This window comes from Rhinolophus sinicus, linkage group LG03 (assembly GCF_036562045.2).
Source record: "Rhinolophus sinicus isolate RSC01 linkage group LG03, ASM3656204v1, whole genome shotgun sequence".
NCBI classification, from domain to species: domain Eukaryota; kingdom Metazoa; phylum Chordata; class Mammalia; order Chiroptera; family Rhinolophidae; genus Rhinolophus; species Rhinolophus sinicus.
Window position 1 is genome coordinate 156,786,625 of NC_133753.1, and position 23,845 is coordinate 156,810,469.

General features: G+C 39.8%; 1 protein-coding gene across 1 annotated transcript in view; it reads right to left on the reverse strand.

Annotated features, from left to right (window-relative positions):
- MAST4 (microtubule associated serine/threonine kinase family member 4) overlaps positions 1–23,845 on the reverse strand; it is a 551,423-nt gene that overhangs the window by 183,128 nt on the left and 344,450 nt on the right. Inside the window, exon 7 of the mRNA XM_074329206.1 lies at positions 11,206–11,286. Within this exon, the coding sequence (XP_074185307.1) occupies positions 11,206–11,286 (81 nt within the window). The remainder of the gene's footprint in view (positions 1–11,205; positions 11,287–23,845) is intronic.

Here is a 23,845-nt window from a genome sequence, read left to right on the forward strand (position 1 = left end):
TATCCTAAATGCTTCCACTGTCACTGCCAAGTGCCTTGCAGGGAATGTCATTTGTGACGTACTGTTAGTAATGGTTGCGAATATCACCAGAATCCCAAGGCAGGAGAACTACGAGAAGTAAAATTGCAGCAAAGTCCAAATGAATGAATGTGAACCCCCTGCAGCCTGATTCTTCTCAGTGTCAAAAAATAGAAAACCAATAGCTAATGTAAAAGACCTTGATGTAGGCTCAAGATGGGGAATTCATACATTCATTTTTTTCCAACAGGTTATTTGTTGAGAATATACTATGTACCAAACTCCAGAGACCCAGTGGTGAACAAAATAGGTAAATCCTAGCCAGTTTTGGTGGTTTCATTCTAGTTGGGAAAGATGAACAAACAAACAAACAAATGTTATATATCGAGTGGAGATACACACCACAGGAAATACCATGAAGCAAGTTTAAAAAGGGGTGGGGAGGGCTCTCCTAGGGGGACTGATGAAGGCCTCTGTTGCAATGACACTTAGTACAGATATTAAGAAAGTGAAGCAGATCAGGTGATTGGGGGTGAGGAGAAGAGTGTTTCTCTTGCTGTTCTGTACAACTAGAACATTTTGTGCCACAGAATGAAGTGCTCAATGACTAATGGGGTCATGTCAAAAGGGCCCAGGAGTCTGCTTCTGCTTGAAAGGCTTCCCACTGACGAATTTTAGGACAACCTGACCAACAAAAAAGGGTTATGGCCATGGATTATTACATAACAAATATGTATTTGTTCTCTATTTTATTCCTTAAAAAATGGATGAATCAATAGTAATACTCCTAAAAATGGGAGAGGAAGGAGGAAAAATCCTTTTTCAACTGAAAATCACTAGCTAATATAGAATTAGAAAGCTGTCATTCAACATACAGCTAGAGAGTATCTGAGTCAATTAATAAGGTCATCAGTAAACACAAAAACCACTGGATGAAAGCTTGTTGAGAAGGGGATAGTCACGTGAACTCAAAATGTCACCCCAGAGATTACTTAATAAAGCAAAAGGAGTAAACAGCACCACAAGGGGGAAAATCTGGCAAACACCAGGTTTTGGACTTCCCCATGTGATGCTATGAGGAAAGCATCATCATCTCCCATTCTTGCCTAATATGTTTGACCTAAATCTAGTGATGAAGAAACCATGGGATAAATTGAGATTGTGGTTGGGATAGTCAACAAAACAGTTGTCATGTACTCTTGAAAAATGCCAATGTTAGGAAAAGACCAAAAATAAAATAAAGTAAAGTAAAATAAAATAAAATAAAACTATTCTACACTAAAGGAGACTAAAGACATGAAAACTTAATACATAATCTTTAATTAGATCCTGGATTTAAAAAAAGAACTATAAAGAACTATTTTTGAACAATCAGAGTAATTTGATATGGACTGCATATCAGGTAATAGTTGGATGATGTTCAATTTGGAAGTACAATAATGATATAATAATATTATGGGTATGAGGGAGAATGTACTTGTTTTTAGGAGATAAATCTTGAGGCATTTAGGGGTGAAGTGTCTGAATATCTGCAAACTACCCTCAAATAGATCAGTAAAAAAATTAAATATATATATATATATATATATATATATATATATATATATATATGCTAAAAGGGAAGGAAGCAGGAAGATAAAGCAAGTGCGGCAAGTTAATTGGTGAATCAAGGTGAATATGCATGCTGATTGGACTATTCTTCCAAAATTTTGTGTCGGTTTGGGATTTTTTTTAAAGGTGAAAGGGTAGGGGGAGAATATTTCAGGAACAGGGGACAATAGGCCCTGACACGAACAGGCTTAGAGCGGTCAAGATAAAGCAGAGTCCAACGTGGCCAGAAGGAAATGAGTGAGAGGCATCCTCGGCAGGACGGGAGGGCCACCACTGGAAGGCGTTAGCAGACAAGTGACAAACACTACAAAGATCACTCTGAGAGCTAGATGGAGACTAGGTCATAGGAGGGCAAAGACTGATCCAAAGCAGGAGGGCAGGTTAGGAGGCAAATCCAGGGAAAAGTGATGGACTAAGGTGGTCCACAGAGATGAGGAGGAAAGTAGATCACGAAGGGAGAATGAACAAGATTTCCTAATAGATAAACGCACGTGCACTCATCACACACACTGAAAACAAAAGAGAACAATTAAAGATGACATTTTGACTCAGAACTTGCTTGACATTGAGCCAAATTCCTATTTCACGTAAAGAGGAAAAACACATCTGATACCGTTGCAGGAGAATAAATGTTCCCTCACTTTGTGGTAACTCCATACTGTTTTACTACCTAGATCCACTAATAATTCAGCTGACCATACTGTCACGGGAAAAGTTAGAGAAAAGCAAAAAAAAAAAAAAAAAATCCATGAACTTTAGCCCATCTCCTTTTTGCCTGGGACCATTAGCACAGCTATCCCAGTTTCATAATATCTCATCAGTCACTGTCATGTTCAATTAGAACATGCAACATCCTTGCTACAAAAGTCAGGTTTTGTAGTTCATTTTGAATGCTGCGTTTCCAAGAGCAATATGAAGCTAATAATGTTAAAACAGAACAGTCATCTTGGAACTTTTCACAAATGTTACCTAATTAATTCTTACACCACCTCCAAGAGATATTATTATCCCCGTGTTAATGCTGGAGAAACTTGAGACGTTGCTTTTTTAAAATCCTGCATTTGTATCACTCCTCTTACTGAGACACCTCTGTGCTTCACATTATCATTACAATCTTATGCTTTCAAAGAATATCACAATTTAATTATCCTTATCAACAGAGTAGGTGGTAATAGCTGTAGCCACATTTTAAGTGTAGGAAATAGTTTTTTTAAAACAATGATGTGAAATGGCGTTTTCCCTATAAAATAACGCTGTACCAAAATGGAATATAGGGCAGAATCTTCCCCCGCCCCCAATACACACACCAAAATAATTTTTTCATTTATGCCAAGGTGATCTAATAAATAAGCGATAACGGCTGAAGCTGCATAGAGTAATTTCAGTATATTCTAAAACCCAAATTCCAAAAGTTGGTTCAGTAAAGTCATCACAAGATTGGTCCAGGAAGCCTATGTAATTCACAAAGAACATTCTTGAGCGATTAGAGCCAAAGGAGTGTTTGATGGTGGGTGCTACAAACGAAGTTTCCTGGCTCCTTGCCCATGGTGCTCCTTCTTCGGGCCTAAAAAGGCTTGTCTTCTAATAGGGCTCAAATGGCCTGGGACCATCACAGCAGTGATGAGGCAGTGTCATCCCCACAGCAGCAGCAGGGCCCCTGGCTGAGCGAGCTGGGCACAGACGGCTCAGGTTAGAGCAGCGGCAGATATCAGAACCGCTGGGGCCCATGGCCTGATTTCCAAAATGAAACCAATTTAACCCTCATTGCATCATTCTAGGCTCTAATTTTTTTTTTTTTTTTTAAAGAGGAATGTAGGGCATCACAACTCAAAACATGCTCCCCCACCCCATAACTGTGCTCTCAACAGAGGACTGAAAATTTACGTGTATGGTGAAGTGAACCAAGCAGAGGAGCCCTGGACGAATAAAATCACCTCCCTTGCGAATAGAATATTCTATTCTGAATGCAGATGTAAATGACTGCAAACTGAAGTGTGCTGAAGGAAAACGCAGACAGTGCAGCTTTGTGCCATAGACTGAGAGTGGCTCTCTCTCCAGATGCTGGAGTTTGAACCAGATCGGGCCGCTTTCTAGATATAGTAAGTGGATATAATTTGTCGTCCAAACTTGGAGGGTTTCAAAGTGAATAGGGACACTTTTCATAACCACACTGGGACAATACACATACATAGACCCGAACTTGGGCAAACCGAGGTGTATATTTCTAGAGATAGGTCTGTTTCTCTGTGCCTCAGTTTTCACCTCTGTAAAATGACAATAGTACCCTTTGCCTCACAGACGTGGTGCGAGAACCGCGTGAGTTAATATATGTGAAGCACTAGGGTCAGCATAGCAAGCTCTCAATAAAGGTTGGAAACTACACTACTGCACGTGCAAATATCTAAGTTAGCAATTCTGGCTTCCCACTCAAGTCAGTAGACCAAATAAAAATATCAACATGAAAAGGTGAACGCAAAACAAAACAAACAAACAAAAAAAATGAGAATCATCATGAAAAGAACCAAAGCCCCGGAACAGCTCTGAGGCCTGGCATACGGAGACACCTACCTATGCGTGAGTGAGGCTCTAGGAAGACTCCTGTGCTCCAGGGACCCAAGGGACCTGGAGGTTCTGCTTGCCATGTGACCTCACAGGACCTCATCCCCCAGGCTCAGTACCTTTATAATAGGTAACTTATAATATCAGTTCAAAACATAATGTGTTCCAGAAAGATGGAAGGAAACTACCTGAGCATCTGTCTGCAGGAAATGTATTAAACTCGCCTTTCCCTATTACTGCTAACCACATGAGTCTATAGCCACCTCCCCCCAGCACCCCGATACCATAGACCTATCATCTCATTTCCTCCTTGGATTCTTAGAAGCAACAGAAGCCTCCAGGTGGTGGCAGAACCCGGGTGGAGCCAAGAGAAGTGCTAACTGGCCTGTCCACACCTCCACCGCCCCTGCAGTGATGTTGGAGATTGCCAACCTTCCCCATCTCTGCCCGGCCCCACACGACAGGCCCAGCAAAGTGCTGATCATCAAGCTCATCTCTGCTCAGCGGAGCTGTTCCTTGGAGAACCTGCACTCAACAAATTCCGTCCGACATCTCAATTCAGAAATAAAACTCAGGGATGCATAAGGCAATTCATTAAACCATCGCATTCACAAAAGCCTAGGGACTGGTATCCGTGGAGTACAAAAAAATTACCATCTGGTGCCAACTTCTTTAGATTTTTTTCAAAGAGAGAGAATAAAAATAAAATTTAAAAAAATGGTCCTGCTCATCCTATAAAGTAAATGAAACTAAAAAGGTTTGGAAGTCAGGTGACTTTGCCACACATCCAGGCTTCCTGTGAAAAGGAGATACAAAAAATCACAACATATTGCCACAGATTTGGTAAATGCTTATTACGTCTGCCCCTCACCATGGCAACAAGTGAAATGAGGGTAATTCAGGCAGCCGTGAATACTCAGTAACCTTTCTAGCAGCAACGGGACAAAGAGACAAGCTCCTAGAAAAACTGTCAATTGTCCCTGATGCCGTCTTCTTTTAAAGAAGTGTCTTACCTGTCCTGGCCCCTACCCTTAGGTCCCACTCTTGCTAATACAAATTTATCATGCAAAATATCTCTAAGCTATTACTCTTATATTGTCAGTGAAGGTGGGATTTGCAGATGAAGACACTGAAGGTCCATGAAGTTCATGACTTGCCCAAGGTCACAAAGCGTGTATGCGGTGGGGGCAGTGACCAACACCCAGGCACCTAGTGTGTGGGGCCCCGAAACTCAGTTCCTCCAGGGCCTGTCAGGTAACGTGGGTGCCGGAAGCTATTCAGGCAAGGTCTGCAGTGCACTGAAGAACAGGAGCCCAGTAGAAGAAGGGAGGCAATGACCTAGCTATAGACTAGAGAGGGATCACACCATGAGGGAATACTGAATTACTGAAGGACCGAGGGCTTTGGTTGTTTGCAAAAGTAACCCGCCCAAAGTCCCCAATTCAGAACTCTCTTGTTGGTTCAAAGCACATTCAATGACAACCAGGAATTAATTATATTAAGTATCTACTACAGACCAAGTGCTATTATAAGTGCCAGGGAAGATGGCAGTAAGCAAGACAGACTGGCCTCTTCTCCATGGAACTTACATTCTAACAACCTGTCCTTAAATTGACTTGTTCTCTTCAGGGTGTGATCTGCCATGACTTCTAGAACATTTTCTCTGTCCCACACCATAACCAGGCATAATCTCTAATATACCCTGAGGTTTACCTTCCTTTAATAAAGACTTTCTGCTTTGTCCTTGAACTTCACTTTACTTATAATTGATACCTGGTCACTTTTTACATTTGATGGCTATAGTTTAATATTTATGGAAGAATCAAAATGCATACCCTACCTTTCAGGGTATCAGCACCATTCTCAAAGCATACATACCACATATGTGTATGCCATGTTTTGAGTACAGGTGAAAACATGAGAGCAGGCTTGAGTCCCAGGGAATAACAGCCATCCATTCCCATCCATTCATATTTATGGAAACTAGACTATGTATGCCAGGCACCATTTTAGGTGTGCAGTTACACATGTGGGGAAAAATAGACAAAAACAATGTTCCTAGCGGAGTTTATAGCATGGTGGCAATATTCTTCTCTGAAACTGGTGCTGTATCCTACCAGCAGTGTGGCATGGCATGTGTGTTTTCACTCAAAGCTGAAACAGGGAGACAGGGACTTAGGAGCAGAAATGTCATACCTGCTCTACTGCCAACTCCAGCAAAGCTGACTATGTGTCTATTACCTTGAGACTCCAGGAACCAAACTGAAAGCCCAAGAAAAGAATGGAAGGAATAAAATAGAAGGAGCACGGGAAGTGCAGTAGATTCTCTGATGGTTGCCATTCACTCAGAAGTTGGGCCATGCAATGGAGATACAAAAGTCTATCACTGCATTATGACAGAAATCTCACTGAGTCGTGGTGGCCAGCCCCAACCTACTTTTGGGTCCCTATTGAGGGCAAGGCATGCTAGGTGCCAATATAGATGCCAAGAATGTAAAATGAGGTAACTTCCTTTGGAATCCTGCTATCTAATCATAGTTGAGATTACAAGCTGGCTTAGGTTACATTCACATTACTCAGGAGGCACTGATGTCATCACTATATGAACAGCCACTAAACGGCTGTCAACTTACGCACTATGGACTGTGGAAATCCTGAATGTCTATGGTAGCTTCCGAAGGGGGAAAGGGAAGGAAAACAAAAGTTCCACCTCAGGTTTTTAAGATGTTCTCTGTCACATTGGTACTGATAAACTGATAGTCTGGCCATTTGTTTTTCTTTTTTTTTAGCTTGTGGACCAGTTGTGTATTTTGCCTTTCTCCAGCTGTGCTAGAAGATCACAAAAGTGTCAAATTTCAGAATGGAAGGCCCTTTGGGAATAATGTGGTCTAATACTCCACTGAATACAAAAATGACCTCCACATCTTTCCAGCTAAGTGGGAACTTGACCTTCTAGGGAAACTTCCAGTGGCATAAAACTGATGGTCTGATGGGGCAGCCCTTTCCACATCCAGAAAACTTTCTTAGAAAATCCTTCCCCTCATACTGAGTCAAAATTTGCCTTGCTGCAGCCTCCCTGCAGCAGGGCAAGGTTTCATTCTTGAGACATACCAAACTAAACGTAAATTTCATTTAGCAATTGAGCTGCCCTGAAGCTGCAGATCTCTTATTTCTGGGCAACCTTCAGGAAGTGTGCGCTGGAAAAGCCCAGGGAGATGGAGACCTAACTCACGTTTCAGCACAGTCTGCCTCCAGGGCTTTACTATGAAAGGAACAGAATCTTCCATTGCCATATTTAGAAACTCTGGGGCAGCCGGATGGCTCAGTTGGTTAGAGCGAGAGATCTGAAGAACAGGGTTGCCGGTTCGATTCCCACTTGGGCCAGTGAGCTGCGCCCTCTACAATTAGATCGCAGACAATGACTTGACTTAGAGCTGATGGGCCCTGGAAAAACACACTGTTCCCCAATATTCCCCAATTAAAAAACAAAAACAAAAAATAAAACAAACAAACAAAAAGAAACTCTGCGTGTCAGCTCCTCCAAAGAGCAAAGATGCAGTTGATGCTCATAAAAAAGAAACAAAGAAGAATCTGACGCATCATAATCACTGGGAGAAAAGAAAGGTCTGTTCAGGGATGAAATAAATGCTCTTTTGTGTTAATATCATGAACATATTTGGGATCTCCATAATTAATATTAGATGATCATTGGAGGGCACACTATCAGATAAACCCAATTCCAAGCTGCCCACCACACATCCCTACTTATAGATGTCTCAATCTGTTCAAGGCCCGACTCATCATTACTATATTTCCCTCTTTCTCCAACTCTGCTTTCTGGGGTTCCATTCAACTAATGCTAGCAATCTCAGTGTCCATCATTCATGCAAAATTATCTACTAAACACCTACTGTGGGAAACTTTCTTTCATCAACTTCTATGACAAAGATTGCTATTTACCAAATTCATATTCTCTGTTTCTTAGACACATGCAAGCTATATTTTCCAGCCTCCTTTGCCCTTAAGTGTAGTCAGAGTACAAAATTCTAGGCAATGAAATGTGACTGGAAGTGATGTGTGCTTCATCTCTCATGCTCTTGCCCTTTCCACCAGCTGGATGTTGATGCCCAGGGCAACCTTGAAGGCCATCTGCTGAATACTCCCTGGATCCCTAAATGACTGCGTGGAACAGATCTTCTCCCACACTCCTGGTCTGTGAGAATTATAACTGTATTATTATATATTTATTTGGTGGTTGATTTGTAAACAGCACTGTTAATACAGCTTCTACTTCCAATTCATTTATTTATTCTTTAATAAACATCTCAAACACTTACTATATTCTAGGCATTGAGAGAGGCACCGGGGGAAAAAATGGCTAAAGGAGGTCAAAAGTTCTACCTAAACCAGATAACTAAAACTCAGTGTAAATGATCTCACAGTACTATGTACGTCTTACGTTAGTCACAGTGGAAATATCTGAGACTTCATTTCGAATCCCAGGCTAGTTAAACTACTTAATCTCTAGGCGTGTTAGCATCTTCATCTATAAACAGAAGCAATATTCTTTCCTTCCTCAGTAGTCTCAGGTGGACTGAATTGAATGAAATAATGTAGATGAAAGCAGTTGGTCAACTAGAAAGTATTTTGCAAACATTCATTGAATTCATTGCAATTGTCCTAATCCAGGATTTGTTACTTATGTAATATTATACTAGCATCCTTGTTGGAGTTTCTCTCTAAAATCCAATCTAGTCTCAATTCTGGTAAAAGTAAATTTTCTTGTGTGAAATCGGATTGGTTACTTCTTTATTCAAAAGAAATCTTCCAGGGGTCGGCCCGGTTGGCTCAGGCAGTTAGAGCTCCATGCTCCTAACTCTGAAGGCTGCCGGTTCCATTCCCACGTGGGCCAGTGCGCTCTCAACCACAAGGTTGCCAGTTCAATTCCTCAAGTCCCGCAAGGGATGGTGGGCAGCGCCCTCTGCAACTAAGATTGAACATGACACCTTGAGCTGAGCTGTCTCCCGGATGGCTCAGTTGATTCTAGCATGTCCTCTCAACCACAAGGTTGCCAGTTTGACTCCCGCAAGGGATGGTGGGCTGCACCCCCTGCAACTAGCAACGGCAACTGGACCTGGAGCTGAGCTGCGCCCTCCACAACTAAGACTGAAAGGACAACAACTTGACTTGGAAAAAAGTCCTGGAAGTACACACTGTTCCCCAATAAAGTCCTGTTACCCTTCCCCAATAAAATATTTTTAAAAAATCTTCCACTCTGAAATGTTGACAAAATGAAAGTCAAAATTTTTAGCTCAGTATTCAAAACCTGACATAACACGTTCCCAAATTAATTTTTAAGTCCATACCAACTCTGTGTAACTCCATGCTCTTCTTCTCTTCTGTCCATCCTATGTTCCAGCTATACACATCATTTCTACAACGTGCCACACACTTCCTCACCTCCTTGCCTTTGATTTATTCTTTGTCTAGTTTTGTCCTTCACCACAAACTCGCCCATTGAAACACCAAGATTTTTAAAGGTCCAGCTCAAACATAACCAGTTCCAAAAAATCTGTCTTCAAAAATACTCTTCAGAACTTCCTCCTCCTCTGTACTACCATAGCATTTACTCTGACACTCTTTTCTCTTCTACTAGTGATAGCACCTTCATTTTGAATAGCCTATTGTCTTGAGAAAGAAAAATAAAGAAAATGCAAACATTTAATGAAGACCTGTTACAACTACTTTGGTTGGATCACCCAAAATAGACAAATTACAAGAGTAATGGAGTTCTATGCATTGTTAGAAAACTATTCCTATGCTTTAGGATCTATTATATTCAGAGGATGCTTTATAAAGCTATTACATGGAACTTTCATGTTGAAAGTCACTTTTATAATAATAAATATAATCCTGTCAGTAAAAGAGTAGAACCAAAGTTCAAAACCATTAATCCATTTCCCCCGTCAATTCTTCTTCACAGATTCTAGTTCAGTCTTATGTTAGAAAAATGAGAGGAACAAATTTGTTAAATTGTTCCACTGATATCATCTAAGCATAAAGCTTTTAAGTTAGTATTTTAAGGAACTGGCCATGAGTGGCAAATTTTTCATTCATTTGCATTTATAAAAAAAAGTATTCATTAATAAATAATTTAAGTCACTCTTTCCATCAATGAGAGCTTGATTCTACTTTCCCCCTTATGATTAAAAGGAAAAAAGACAGGAGGGAATGCTGGGTATTCTATGTGTATCTTCTGATTAGATACGGGAAGACTCACTATATCCATAGATATTGAATTCATGAAGATTCCATTAGAACATATGTACTATACATACAACACCAGAAGTATTTTCTATCATGTATTCTTGTCACAAACTGGGCTAAAATGCAAGTAGAGTTCCTTGGTGCAATTCTCTAAAGAACAGTGAAAAAGAATTTATATAGCTGCCTATGAGTGAAGTGGTGGTGGGGTATGTAACTGGGCATTCTGAAAAAGACTTAAAAATACTAATCCGTTTAGACACTTTAAATACTTTAGCCTGTAAACAACAGGATACAAAATAATTTGTGGCAACAGATATTATGATACTCTAACACAAATTAGGCAATGTTTTCTAGAAATTGCAATAAATCGTATCATTGTAAGAGATGGATGAAAAGTTGTACAATTTAGTGCAGCTCGTTTCCTAAGGAAGCAATAGGACAAACCGCAATATTCACACAGGAGTCAAACAAACAACTAATCACCAGACAGTATGTGAGGTACTAGTAAGATGTACTAAATGGCATAAGCACAGCACCTTGTCTCAGTGCTCTTGTAAGTCATAAACAGCTCAACCAGTTTCCTCTCTCTCTATGTTAACACAAGGATGACAATTAAGAAAAAAAAAACCCACAACTATGTATTGTGTACTGTAGAGTCCCGCGTGTTCAACCGCCACGGTGGGAACAGGGGAAGGGACAGGGAAGACGAAGCCCCACGAACCCCAGCCGGCGGCACTGGAGTGCGCTTACCTCCAGAAGTGAAAAGCGAAGAGAGGACTACAGGGGCTGCCTGGGCTGGATGGGGTTGGACTCAGGCTCCTTGGAGTGAGACTGAAAGTTAAAATAATATCATTCCAAGTGGGAGAAACGATGGCAGTAAAAATAGCATAGCTCATTGAAGGGACTGTGTTCCCTTTAGGCCAGAATCACTATGACATGCCTATCAATACCACCGGGCAATCATCTAATCACTTGTCCTTTGTCAGCTCTATCATATGGAACAAGTACAATGCTTCCTGCTGAAATGCACATTGGCAACACGACTGCTGCCATTTTCATTTGTGCCTTTCCTTTGTCACAAAGCAACTTGGCAGCTATCTTCGACGTGTGATTTTTTTTGCAAAGAAAATCCAGTGCTGTTTTATAATGAGTATATTCTATTTCTGATTAAGAATCAGTGGTAAGCCTGTAGCAGAACTAAAGGGAAGTAGTTACCCTACAATAGAAAATTCAAGTTAAAAATTGTAGTTTTCAAAAAGCAAAGCAACAAACATTTCCATGTAGGGAAATATGTTTTTAAGTACTTTGCAGTGAAAAGCACCCAACAAGATTTTCTCTAATCCTCAGGGGTAATGATTAAAAGTGTTCTTATATTCATGATAAATAACTTCAAAATTCCTTACACATAGTTATAAACTATTTTACTTTCCAGAGAGGTATTTTCAAATCCATCTGTCAATGACCCACTATAATCCCCACCGCCACCAACCCATTCACCCCACCAAGTGTATTTACCAGCCAACTCTCAACTATGCATCATAGGGTGATGAGCTTACAGTCCATTTATCTTCTTTTCCTTTTAGATTCGTGTCTCTTCTCTTTTAGAGAAGAGAGAAAACTTTCAATTTGTCAGATAGCTTACTTTTATAAGAATTTTGCCAATAGATCTATCAACGTATGAAGCTAATGTAAATCATTCCCAATTATTTTCACATGGCAAAATCAAAATAAGAATTAGCTAGGTATTCTGACACCAGTTCTTAGGCTGAAGTGAGCACTAGATACTCCTGCTATAGTGCAACGAGTTTCTTAAAGAATCTTTTGCTGCCTTTTCACTGCACCATGACTCTGCATGATACCATGTTTTCCTAACTTAGAGAACAGGGTCTTGGAACAGAGCTACTTATTGGCTCATTCCAGCTGGTTGTTGTGCCCTTCGTGGAACAGAGACGTGGCAACAGCAGCTAAAATCAGATTCGGACTTACAAAATTCTTAATGCCATCTCCTTTTCCCGTTATATGGATAATTGAGACTTGGCTGGATTTGCCTTAAACTGAAATATAAAATTATCATTCAAAATGCTCCAATTTATTAAACAAAATGTTTCAACAGAGTCAAGTTTTCTATCTCCCAGAACTAGTCTCTGGTTTGGTGTCAGTACTTGGAAAACTAGGCAAGTGGTTTCCTTACAGTCAGAGCACATTCAAAAGCTGCTGCCCTTAAATATACTGTACTCTAACTTAGCAGCTCACTGGAAAGCTCTCAGGAATGCCCACTGATAGAGCCATGAATGTCTCTGAGTAGTCTTATCTGTCCCTTCTAGTCCTAAAATAAGCACGCAGAGGCACTGACACTACTCCATGTCTCCAAGCTGAGACAGGCATGATGTGTGCTACAAAGCACATGTGAACCTAATTCCAAACTTCAATTGAAAAAAGGAAGAAAAAAAAACAAACTTTCTTTTTCAGAAACTAGAATGCCACCCATACGCTATCTACAAGTCACAAATTTCTAAATAAAAGTCATAAATTTCTAAATAAATTAACGATCCATTAATTTCTGAAATATTTATATATTTTGGGGTCTCATAGCCAGGATTTCAATTTCTGAAGTAGGAATCAGAAAATGTCTCATGTTATTGATAAGTGATATGGAAAATTCTGAATTACACCTACAGAATATAACATATGCTAGGGCCATAGCCCGCGGCTGCATTACCTATGGAATAAACTCTCCTGAAAGAAAAGCAGTAATGTCTCATGAGATAGTCAAAGACCATTCTACAAATCTGGTCTGTTATAAATTCCCCAAATATTTAAAATTATATGCATATGATCTGTTTTTAATAAAATCAATGATAAGACTTTCCATTATAACATTTCTCTGCAGTGGTTAGAAACTGAATTTACTCAAAGATTGCAGAATTGGCTTCCTCCATGAATGAATGTAGAATTAGCTATGTCTACCGAAGAGTAATTTTACATTTCAAGGTAAACAAAATGTTCAAAGTCAATTTCATGCTAACACTACAATGACATTTAAGAATGAGACTCTGTTTTACTGTGTCAGGCTCAAGTGGAGGAGCAATTTATTTTAAATGCACATTAACATTTACCAGGGTAGAGGCTAGACCCAGGGGGTGTGGCCTGAGACCAAAACAAAATCCAGGGTATCTTAGTGTTTAGCTGACCTTGTATGTCCTGTGTTATCCTTGACAATATCATAAAACTTGTGGCATACCTCAGTCTTTCAAATTAGAGGCAGAACATTTGATACAACTGAGTGTGTATTTTAAAAAGTTACTTTGAAGTATTTCCTTTTAACATGGACAAGAATGCTAAAAACGAAAGAAAGAAAAGGCATAATGTGAAATGATACATGCTAAGTCCAAAGAAAACAAGGAAGCAGCACAACCAGAAACAGAGGTGAAAGCAAAACTGGGTTAGGGTTAGTGTTCCTGAGTCTTGAACTGAGAGCTATGGGTATCTTAGCTGTGCATTTCCAGAATGCTGGAGAGAGGAGGGTTACGTGGAAGAATCAATGTATGCCATTAAATTTTTCCCCACAGATGGTGAGGGCTGAATGTTAGGGTAGAGAAGGAGCTGAGGGCAAAATATTAGGGTGATAGGTAAATACTTTTCGTATCTATTATGAAAAATGCCACATCTAAGAAGAAGATTGTAAGAGCCCTATAACTTTTTTTTTATAAGTGAGTACTTAGTATAAAATCAGGGTACAATTTTGGAGCAAGAACTGATTAGAAAAGTATTCCAATCACTTCAGAAATATCCTGTTTTTATTAATTTACTAATTAAGGAAATAATTTCTCTTGTATGACGCATCTACAGAATTCAAGAGAAATAATTAATACTAGGAACTGGGTACAGTTTTCTTCCTGCAGTCTCTTTCTGGAACTACTCCAACATGAGATGAGTGGGTCTGTACAGATTTCAATGAAAATGTAATTTTATATCTGTATTATAAGTTAGAAGAAGGGATATTTGTACTTTTCTACCCGATTTATATTTCACTGGGTATTATTTTAAGGGTGCCAGCACAGACTAAATCACAGCTTCTGTATCGTTGACTAACAGATTTAAAATAAAAATTTGCTGACACTTCCTGCATCACAGATGTTTAACTTCTGCGCCAGAGATTAGATGTGGACGTTTTCAACGTGGTGACACCAAATCAGAAGGCAGTCAGATGAGTTAATGGGTTAAAAAAAAAAAAAAAAAAGCTAAGCAAACACAGAGCTCAACTAGGTAAACACACTGCATGCAGTGGCTGGAGACTCTGCAGAGAGGATTCAAAATGCACTACAGTTCATTAATATTCTGTTGTACAGATAAAACATGGATCACATCTAATGAATGTCACAAATAACCCTTCTCTTGCACTCTAATCCATTGTCATGCCTTCTATTATTCAATGCAGACAGTAGCCTTTCTTTAGAAAAAGACAGCGTGGGGATAAACAAACAGTAAGAGAGAAAGAGAAAAAGACAGACACACCATGGCCTGCTGACACATTCTTTCCAAATGAGCTGTTAAGATGTTTCCAGCACTGAGGTTTAGTAACTTTAAATATGCAGCAATGCTTTTCCTCTGACTGCAACGCAAAATGCAGGGTCTGGGTTTCCACATTAGCTGAAACCAAATGCCATGCATTTAAGACATGTTCCTCCACCTCACACTGCAGTGCTCTGAAGCTGTCAGTACAAACAAATGCTAAATAGCTATTGGTCGCAGGAAAGCGAGTGCCATGCAGAAAGCATTAAAATATTAAAGACAGACAATACTTACTCCAAGGTCAGCCCCGGAATCTGTAGCCTTTCCCGCTGGGCTTTCATGGTTGTTATATGTTACCACACTGTATTGTAACCATGACACGCACTCCCCTGCCAGCGTCCCGGTGATGACAGAGAGCCAAAACGAACCTCTATAAAGGACTGGACTAACAGTCTCTCGAGGGGGAGGAGATCCTGCAAGTTTGGGTCCTTCCACCTCTAGCTGTAATCAAGAGATGTCAGCCGCTTTGCTGAGGTTAACGGCAGTGCACACTGCACTGATTTCGTTAAGGGAATGAGGCTTTCAGCTCTGCATATCAAGTAATTGGTTTCTGATTTTTTTTTTTTTTTAAAGAAAGTCACTCCACTCACAGACCCAGTTTTCACCTCACTGAAATGAAAAGTCCTTTTCACCAGGCAGACTGGAAAAAAATAAATACATAAAGCAACAGTATCTTACTTGTAAAAGAGTTTATCTCTCCAACCCTTGACAATTCCCCACCTCCCAGTGATGGTATCAAAGAGAATTCGGCCATCCAGAGGAAGTTCGGCTTACTCTTGGTGGAATTAACAAAATCACTCATGTTCCACAGGAAAGACATGGGGAATGGTGCCCAGTGAAAATAATGACATTTTTTCTCTATATATGGCAATCACCAGAAAGAGGAATAAACTAAGTGCATTCGTTTGTGGGAAGTTGAACTCTGAGGCAAAGACTTGTGTGAACAGGCAAAACCCTAGAATGGGAAAATACCAACTGGAAACATAAGTGACAGGAGCTTATATTTCTATTTTTAAAGCTGATGTTTAAGAACGTCGCAGTGCTACATACTTTACAAAATGAATCATATGTGAATAACGAAAGAAAGGGAGAACATATATTTTGAAAGCCTGAAAGTTTCATCCTGTGTTTATTCAAGGAACTCAATTTTTCACAGTGTTCATAACTGGGACTGAGTGTACTTCTATTGTCATGTATGAAGAACATATCTGACTCACTTCCTCTAACGCATTTTAAAATGTTTTAAAATTTGGCAACCACTGGTTTGTTGAGAAGAAATACTAAAACAAATTAGAATTTTATTTTTGCAAGAATTCTAATTTTCGAGCATCTGCTGTCCACATACCCATAGCCAAGCTGTGGTAAAACAATCGTGCTCAAGTAGTTCCATTTAAAAGGCCATGAAGTTAAACGCTATCTTTTCACAGGTGAAGAAACTGAGGGCACATCACTGATGGCAGGGCTAGGATTACATTCTGGTGTGTTTACTTTTATCCCAGAGGCCTTAGTAAGCAGGGATGCCATGTGCAGTCGTACAGGTTGTGCCCTGTACAAAGGTGCTAGGAAAAGAGGAAAGGAAGGAAGCAAAGAGGAAGCTTTCCCATGGTTCTGGATTGCGTTAACCCTATTTCTCCTCATTTTCACAAAAGTCACCCTCAACTCTGCACCCATCTAGAGGGTCACATTTTTTGAATTCTACAAATGTACCTGTGGGCCAGAGGAGGTTCATGTGATAATCCTAGAACCCTTCTTTAAATCCTAACCTACCAAATTGCTCTGGGGTATTTGTTCATCTCAATTAAGAATCAACTTCTCCTGTTGCAGGTTCACAGAACTAACCAGCCTCCTCCCTTTTAGAGCCAACAAATCCACACTGAGCACAGTCACTGGTTAGTGACCATAAAGACAGACAGAAATGCAAACAAACAACTATAATTAATATAAAAGCCTAACAATAAGAAGAAATAAAGTTATAATGGAAAACAAGGAGAGATCAACTTTGTCCCCCATCCTCTCTCCCCCCTCCGAAGCTTCTTTGTAGTGTAAAATATTGAGAATCTCATCACTCTTTCCACCTAAACCACCCTAATCCAAGATACACCAGGTCTTGGCTAGATTACTGTAACTTCCTTCTAACTAATCTTTCTACTTCCCTCCATACCCACAACTCTTTGTTGGCCACACAAACTTCAGAATGATCTTGGCCAGAATACATCACTCCTCTATTCAAAACCCTCCAGTAGCTTCCCTCTTATTCCAAGTAGAAATCAAAAGCTTAGTAATGCTGGTCAAAAAAAAAAAAAAAAAAAAAGGATAATCAAGCCTCAATAGGAATGATCATAATAATGTATTAAAATATATCAAATATTTAAAGCCATGAGTTCAAGAACATAAGGAAGAAAGGAAGAAGGAAGGGCAGGAAGCAAGCAAGCAAGGATTACCTTTATAAGTCATTAGGGAACTCCTCTATTAATTTTGAAAACTGGTAAAGGGAAAAAACAAATCAAGCATTTATCCTGGTTTCCCTATGAATTGTAGACATGGTAAGAACTCTTGGTAAGAACTCTCACCTCATAGATGGGAAAATGATTCTCTTTAGAGAAGTATTCCAACGGGTAAATAAAGAAGACAAAATTAGAACATCACCGTTTTTCAAACCCTAATAAATCAACGGATCTAGACTATGACCATCAATGACTGCTGTCACCACAAAGAGAGAGACAACCGGTCATTATACGAAGTGTGATTAAACAATACGGTGAATGTGTAAATTTTAAAAAAAAAGTATTACAGTTAAAGACACATTGCCATTAATCTCCCTCAAAATACTCCCTCTCACTTTGAACATACTTATCCCATCATTCTTGCCACTTTCTGAAGCAGTTCTGGAACTCCTCTTTCATGAGTGTCTTTAGTTGAGCTGTCGTGGCTGCCTCAATGTCCTGAATCATTTTGACTTAGGGGAAGAGCCAGAAGTCACACAGTGCCAGGTCCTGTGAATAAGGTGGATGAGGACACACCATAATGTTTGTTATTTGACAGAAATTGTCGTATACCAGAAGTGATGTGTGACACGGAGTGTTGTCGTGATGGAGGATGATTTATGGCACACTTTAAAACACACCTTCTCTCAACCGTAGCTCACATACAACTGACTGCAGAACAAGTTAAAACTTGTCACACGTTGTTACTAAGGTTTGATGCGCTGCTTCCAGTATTGAAGATCCCTGCCTTTCTGTTGGATGGCACTCGGCAGCAGCATTCACTGTATTTGTTGATCACAATGGAAAGGCTCTGTGTCACACTTTGCTTCTGGTACGGGAATTTCTGTCAAATAAAAGCATTATGGTGTGTTGTCATCCACCTTAAGCACAGGACCTGGCACTGTGCAACTTCTGCCTCTTCCCCAAAGTCAAAATGACTATGAAAGGTAAACATTTTCAAACAATTCAGGACGTTGAGGCAGCCACAATGCAGTGCAACTAAAGACAAATACGAAAGAGGACTTCCAGAACTGCTTCAGAAGGTAGCAAAAATGATAGGGTAAGTGTGATCGAAACAAGAGCGACTATTTTGAGGGGGATTAATGACAATGTGTCTTTTACTGTAATAAATTTTATTTTATTTAAATATTCACTGTGTTGTTTGATCACACCATGTATGCCTCTTGATGCAACACATATGGAACAGTCTTACCAAAAAAGCCATAACCCCTGGATAACAACAAAGCCTCTAGATCAAAATATCAATTTACAGGAAATATAGGGACAAAGGAATGTGTGAAGCAATATCACAGAGATGTGATCACCAAAAACTAGACTGAGCAACATTGCCCCTCTAACAATGACCTGGATTCTTAAACAAAAATTTTCAGAGTGAGGATATGAAAGCAATAGAGGAAGAACCTAAAGATTAAAGAAGACTTACAAGACATATCAACTAATTGCAGCATATGAACTTTTGGGGTCCTGATATCAAACAAATTGTAAACCAAAAACATAACCAAATATTTAGAATATTACATAGATATAGATATAGATAGATAGATATATGGGTATATGTAGATATATAGATATATACACATACACACAAACACAAAAAAACAAACATACACATACATATATACACACACACCAGCCTTGAATATATATGTTAAATATATATGTGTACATATACACACAGGATATCTGATAATACTAACCAATTATTTTTTAGTACAGGGATCAGGATCACTTTTAATTCCCTATCTTTTAGATACATACAAAAATATTCCAAGTTAAAATAGTAAGTTCAGGCTTTGCTTCAAAATAATCTGGGGAGGGAATGTAAGATACAATGCATGTAAAGGAAAAGTGTCCATGAGTTATTATTTATTAAACGTGGGTGCTGGTAGATAAGGGGTTCATTATACTGTTCTCTCTAGCACATGTCTGAAATACTGTCTAATAAAAATTTGAAGACGAGTTCTTTCTTACCATGCCTCCAAAGCTCCGTGTGACACATACACTCCCACCCCGCCTGGCCTCCTGCCCTGCAGCGCTCACCCTCACTCTTTGCCATTTGTTCTTCACATGCACCAAGCACAGGCCTACCTTTGGGCCTTTCACTTCCCGCTCACTCTGCCAGGGGCTCTTTTCCCCAGAGACTTTCAAATGTCCTGTTTCAAACTGCAGGCCTTCCCCACACATATCTCTCCTTCTCCTCACCCTGCTGTGGTTTTCTCCTCAACACTTACCATAATTTGAAATATTTTTTATTTGTTTATTGTCTCTGTCCCTATCCAAGAAGGTAAGTGTGTTGTGTGTATCCCCAGTGCCAAGAACAGCTCACACAGGTAGTCAATAAATATCTGCTGAAAAACGAATGAAGGACCCTTCCTACATTGCGGGACCCACCCACTTAAGAGACTGGCCTTCCCTTTCCTTATACTTACAGCTCTCCGCAGTGTCAGCTGACTAAAGGGTTCCAACAGTGACCTCAGAGAGTGCCCTCCAAGAACCTGGAGAATCGGGACATGTTCAGTTACCACAGGAGGACCCAGAAAGGCGCCCGCTGGCTGGAAGGCACACACTAAGGACTAGCTATGCACACGCGCGTGCAGAGGAGGAACCTAAGTTACACTTGAGCGGTGCACTACACTGCATTTTAGAGGGAGCTGGGTGACGGGAGGACACCGGGGTAAAGTACGCTGTAGGACTAGGAAGACACGCACACAACAAGGCCGAAGGTCAACAGCCTTCTACTCTTACAGGAACGAACACCCTGGCCACATGAATGGTGGCAATATGGGTGTTGAACAAACCCAGGGGCATGCCTTAAGGTTGGGTCTTTCTAGGTGTTCTCTAGAGTAGTGGTTCTCAATCTGGTCTGCAGACATGTTTGGTTGTCAGAACTGGGAGGGGGTTGCTGCTACTGGCATCTCGTGGATAGAGACCAGGGATGTTTCTAAATACCCACAATGCATAAGACAGCTCTCCACAACGAGCAATTATCCAACACAAAATCAATAGTGGTGCTCTAGAAACCCCGCTTTAAAGATGGGGTCAATTTCTGTAGGGCCCTCAGTAACATTACGCAGCTGAAAACATCTTGGTTCAGATTTTATTGCCTTCAGCTTAGGAAAAATAAACAGCAGTCTTATTGTTTCATTTCTCATTCTGTATTTTCTTCTATCAGCAATGTTACTAACCGAAGTGTATCCACATGCTTCTGTCCTGTTTTCAGGGGGGAATGGCTTTTTATAGCCAGAGCCCCAGAAATGTCTCAAAGTCACAGAAACTTAATTGCTGGGGTGCCCATGCCACACCCAAGCAGCAGCCTAGATATGGAATTCTGCAAAGCACGATGACCCAAACTACATACAAAATGATCTCCACAGCTGCTCCAAGGCTATAGTGGAAGGGGTGGGCTCACAAGTCCAGCCAGGTATGTGGATCTGAGGCACATGGGCTGATGGGATTTAAACATAAGGGTTTTGACTCCTCAGATGAAATTCAAAGAACAGATCTCCCCAGTCCAACATGTCCTCAGTTTTTTCCAGCTCTAAATTCAAGGCTTCTGCAAGGAACATATAAAACCCTAAGGCAAGAGTGATGGCAAGCATCACTCTCCTTGAATGTTTAATTATTTATATATTCTTAAAAAGGCATGTGTGGTCAAGGAGGAGAGGAAAGAAGAAGCAGCAGCAGAAGACATACATATATATATACACACACACACACATACATATATATATATAACACACGCACACACACACACACATATATGGTGGTAGGCAGAATAATAACCCCTCTAAAGATGTCATAATCCTCCGAATTTGTGAACAGATTACATGGCAAAAGGGACTTTGCTGATGTGATTAAATTAAGCATTTTAAGGACATTTTTCTGGATAATCTGTGTGGGTCCAATGTAATCACAAGGGTCCTCACAAGGGAAAAGAGAAAGGCAAGAGCACCAGAGTCAGGTAAGGCAATGTGACAGAAGCAGGGGTCAGAAAGATGGGGCCTCTAGGGGCTGTAATGGGGAGGGCACAGATTCTCCCCAGAACCTCCAGAAAGAATGCAGCCTTTGATTTTAGCGCTGTAAGATCCATTTCAGACCTCTGACTCCCAGAACTGGACGATAATAAATATGTGTTGTTTCAAGATACTAAGTCTGTAGTAACTTGTCACAGGAGCAGTAGAAAACTAACATGTAAATAGTCAAACTACTATGAGCACTGAATACTGATTTAAGCAAAAAATAAATCATACTATAACAGTGATATAACTATTTGGGGTAGTTGGGGAATTGAAAAATGAGGTAGAAGAGGTAGAATAAGAGTTAAGTTCTCATGTTCCATAATAGGAAGTCAATATATAATGTACATAATTGATAAATAAAAAAGAGCAGCATAAATGCATTACTGTGAACTGTGGAGGACATTATGAAAAGAAAGAGCCCTGGGACTTGAAGTAGTTCTTTGGGGGAAGCAGGACTGGGGTGGGAGTGGGGAGGCAGAACTCCACGGTATTTCACAAGCCTGGGAGCAACTTTTAAAATTATATATGCATATTATTTTGATAAGAATAAAATTAAATTTAAAAAGAAAGATGACTGCCAATCATACCAGTAATTCCTTGCTGTAGGTCTGAATTTTGTTTTACTCACTCATGTTGAAACTTTGCCTAATTTCCAGGCCCTTTGCCTAATTTCCACTACTACAGAACCAACAGGGACAAGGGCAGAGTTGAGTGTGAATGAGAGTTGAGTGTGAATGAAATTGATCACGCCATGGGTCAAGCCATATTGAAGCTGGATACCCAAACTTTCCAGTTATGCAATCCAACAAGTCCCTTCTCCTCGGCCAACTTGGGCTGGATATTCTCACTTGTGATAGTAAAGATTACCAAGTGATACAATCAGAAAGCTTTGTAAGCTGTACAAATAATTTCTTTAATTTAACCACTTTCCTGTCTATAATGTAAGAAAATAAAACAGCTCAACAAAACGACAGAACCTTAAGACCTAATTATAATACGTACTGCAGTAGTACTACTTGTGATGGCGCTTAACTGGAAATTACCCAAATGCTCATCAACAGTAGATTGGCAAACAATATAGGGGCACATTTACATAATGTAATGCTACACAGCAATGAGAATAAATGACCTACAACTATATAGCAATATGGCTATGTCTTACATATATAATGTTGAGGAAAGGAAAGTGTAACTATAGGAATGTAAAATGGTGCCACCAGTGTGGAAAACAGTATGATAATTCCTCAAAAAATTAAATAATTACCATATGATTCCACTTCTGGGGGGAGGGGAATATATATGCACAACGTGTGAAAGCAGAGACTTGAACAGATATTTGTACAATCATGTTCATAATAATTATTCACAATAGCCAAAAGGTGAAAGCAGCCCAGGTGTCCACTGACAGATGGATAAGTAAAGAAAATATGTTATATAGAAAAATAAACTGTTATTCAGCCTTAAAAAAGGAAGGTAAATTTGATATACACTACAACATAGATGAACTTTGATGATATTATGGTAAGTAAAGTAAGACAGCCGTCAAAGGACAGATATTGTATGATTGCACTTAAATGAGGTGCCTAGAATAGTCAAATTCATAGAGACAGAAAGTCGAATGGTGGTTGCCAGGGGCTGGCGGGTGGCACATGGGAAGTTAGTGTCTTATGGGTATGAAGTCTCAGTTTGGAAAGATGAAAAGCTTCTGTGGATGTACAGTGGTAACAGTTGCACAACAATGTGAAGGTTCATAATGCCACAGAGCTATACATTTAACAATGGTTAGAATAGTAAATTTTATGCTATGTATATTTTATCACAATTAAAAAAGATAAGAAAAAGAAAGTGTACCTATCCTGTGACTCAACTTACATGAAGTTTAAAATCAGGCCAAACCAACCTATACTACTACAAGTCAGGATAGTACGTAGTTATGGTGGTGGAGTGGGGCAGTGCTTGGTTGGTCGTCACCGAAAGTATGAAGGGCATTTCTGAGGTACAAATAATGTTATTTTTTGATCTAAGTGCTGGTTACACCGATGTGCTCAGTTTGTGAAAATTCCTCAAGCCCATGAATTTGGGGATTCCTCAAAGTCTCAAGCTGCATCTCTCATAAAAGCAAAGAAGGTATTTTAGATTTTATAACTTTCTCACAAACTTCTCATATAAACCTCCTCTTTTAAAAATGTTATTTATTCTCTGCATCATCACTCCAGGCAGGATTTCAAACAATACATACAAATACACACATACAGTACTCAATAATTATTTGTTATATTAATAAATGAAGCAAAG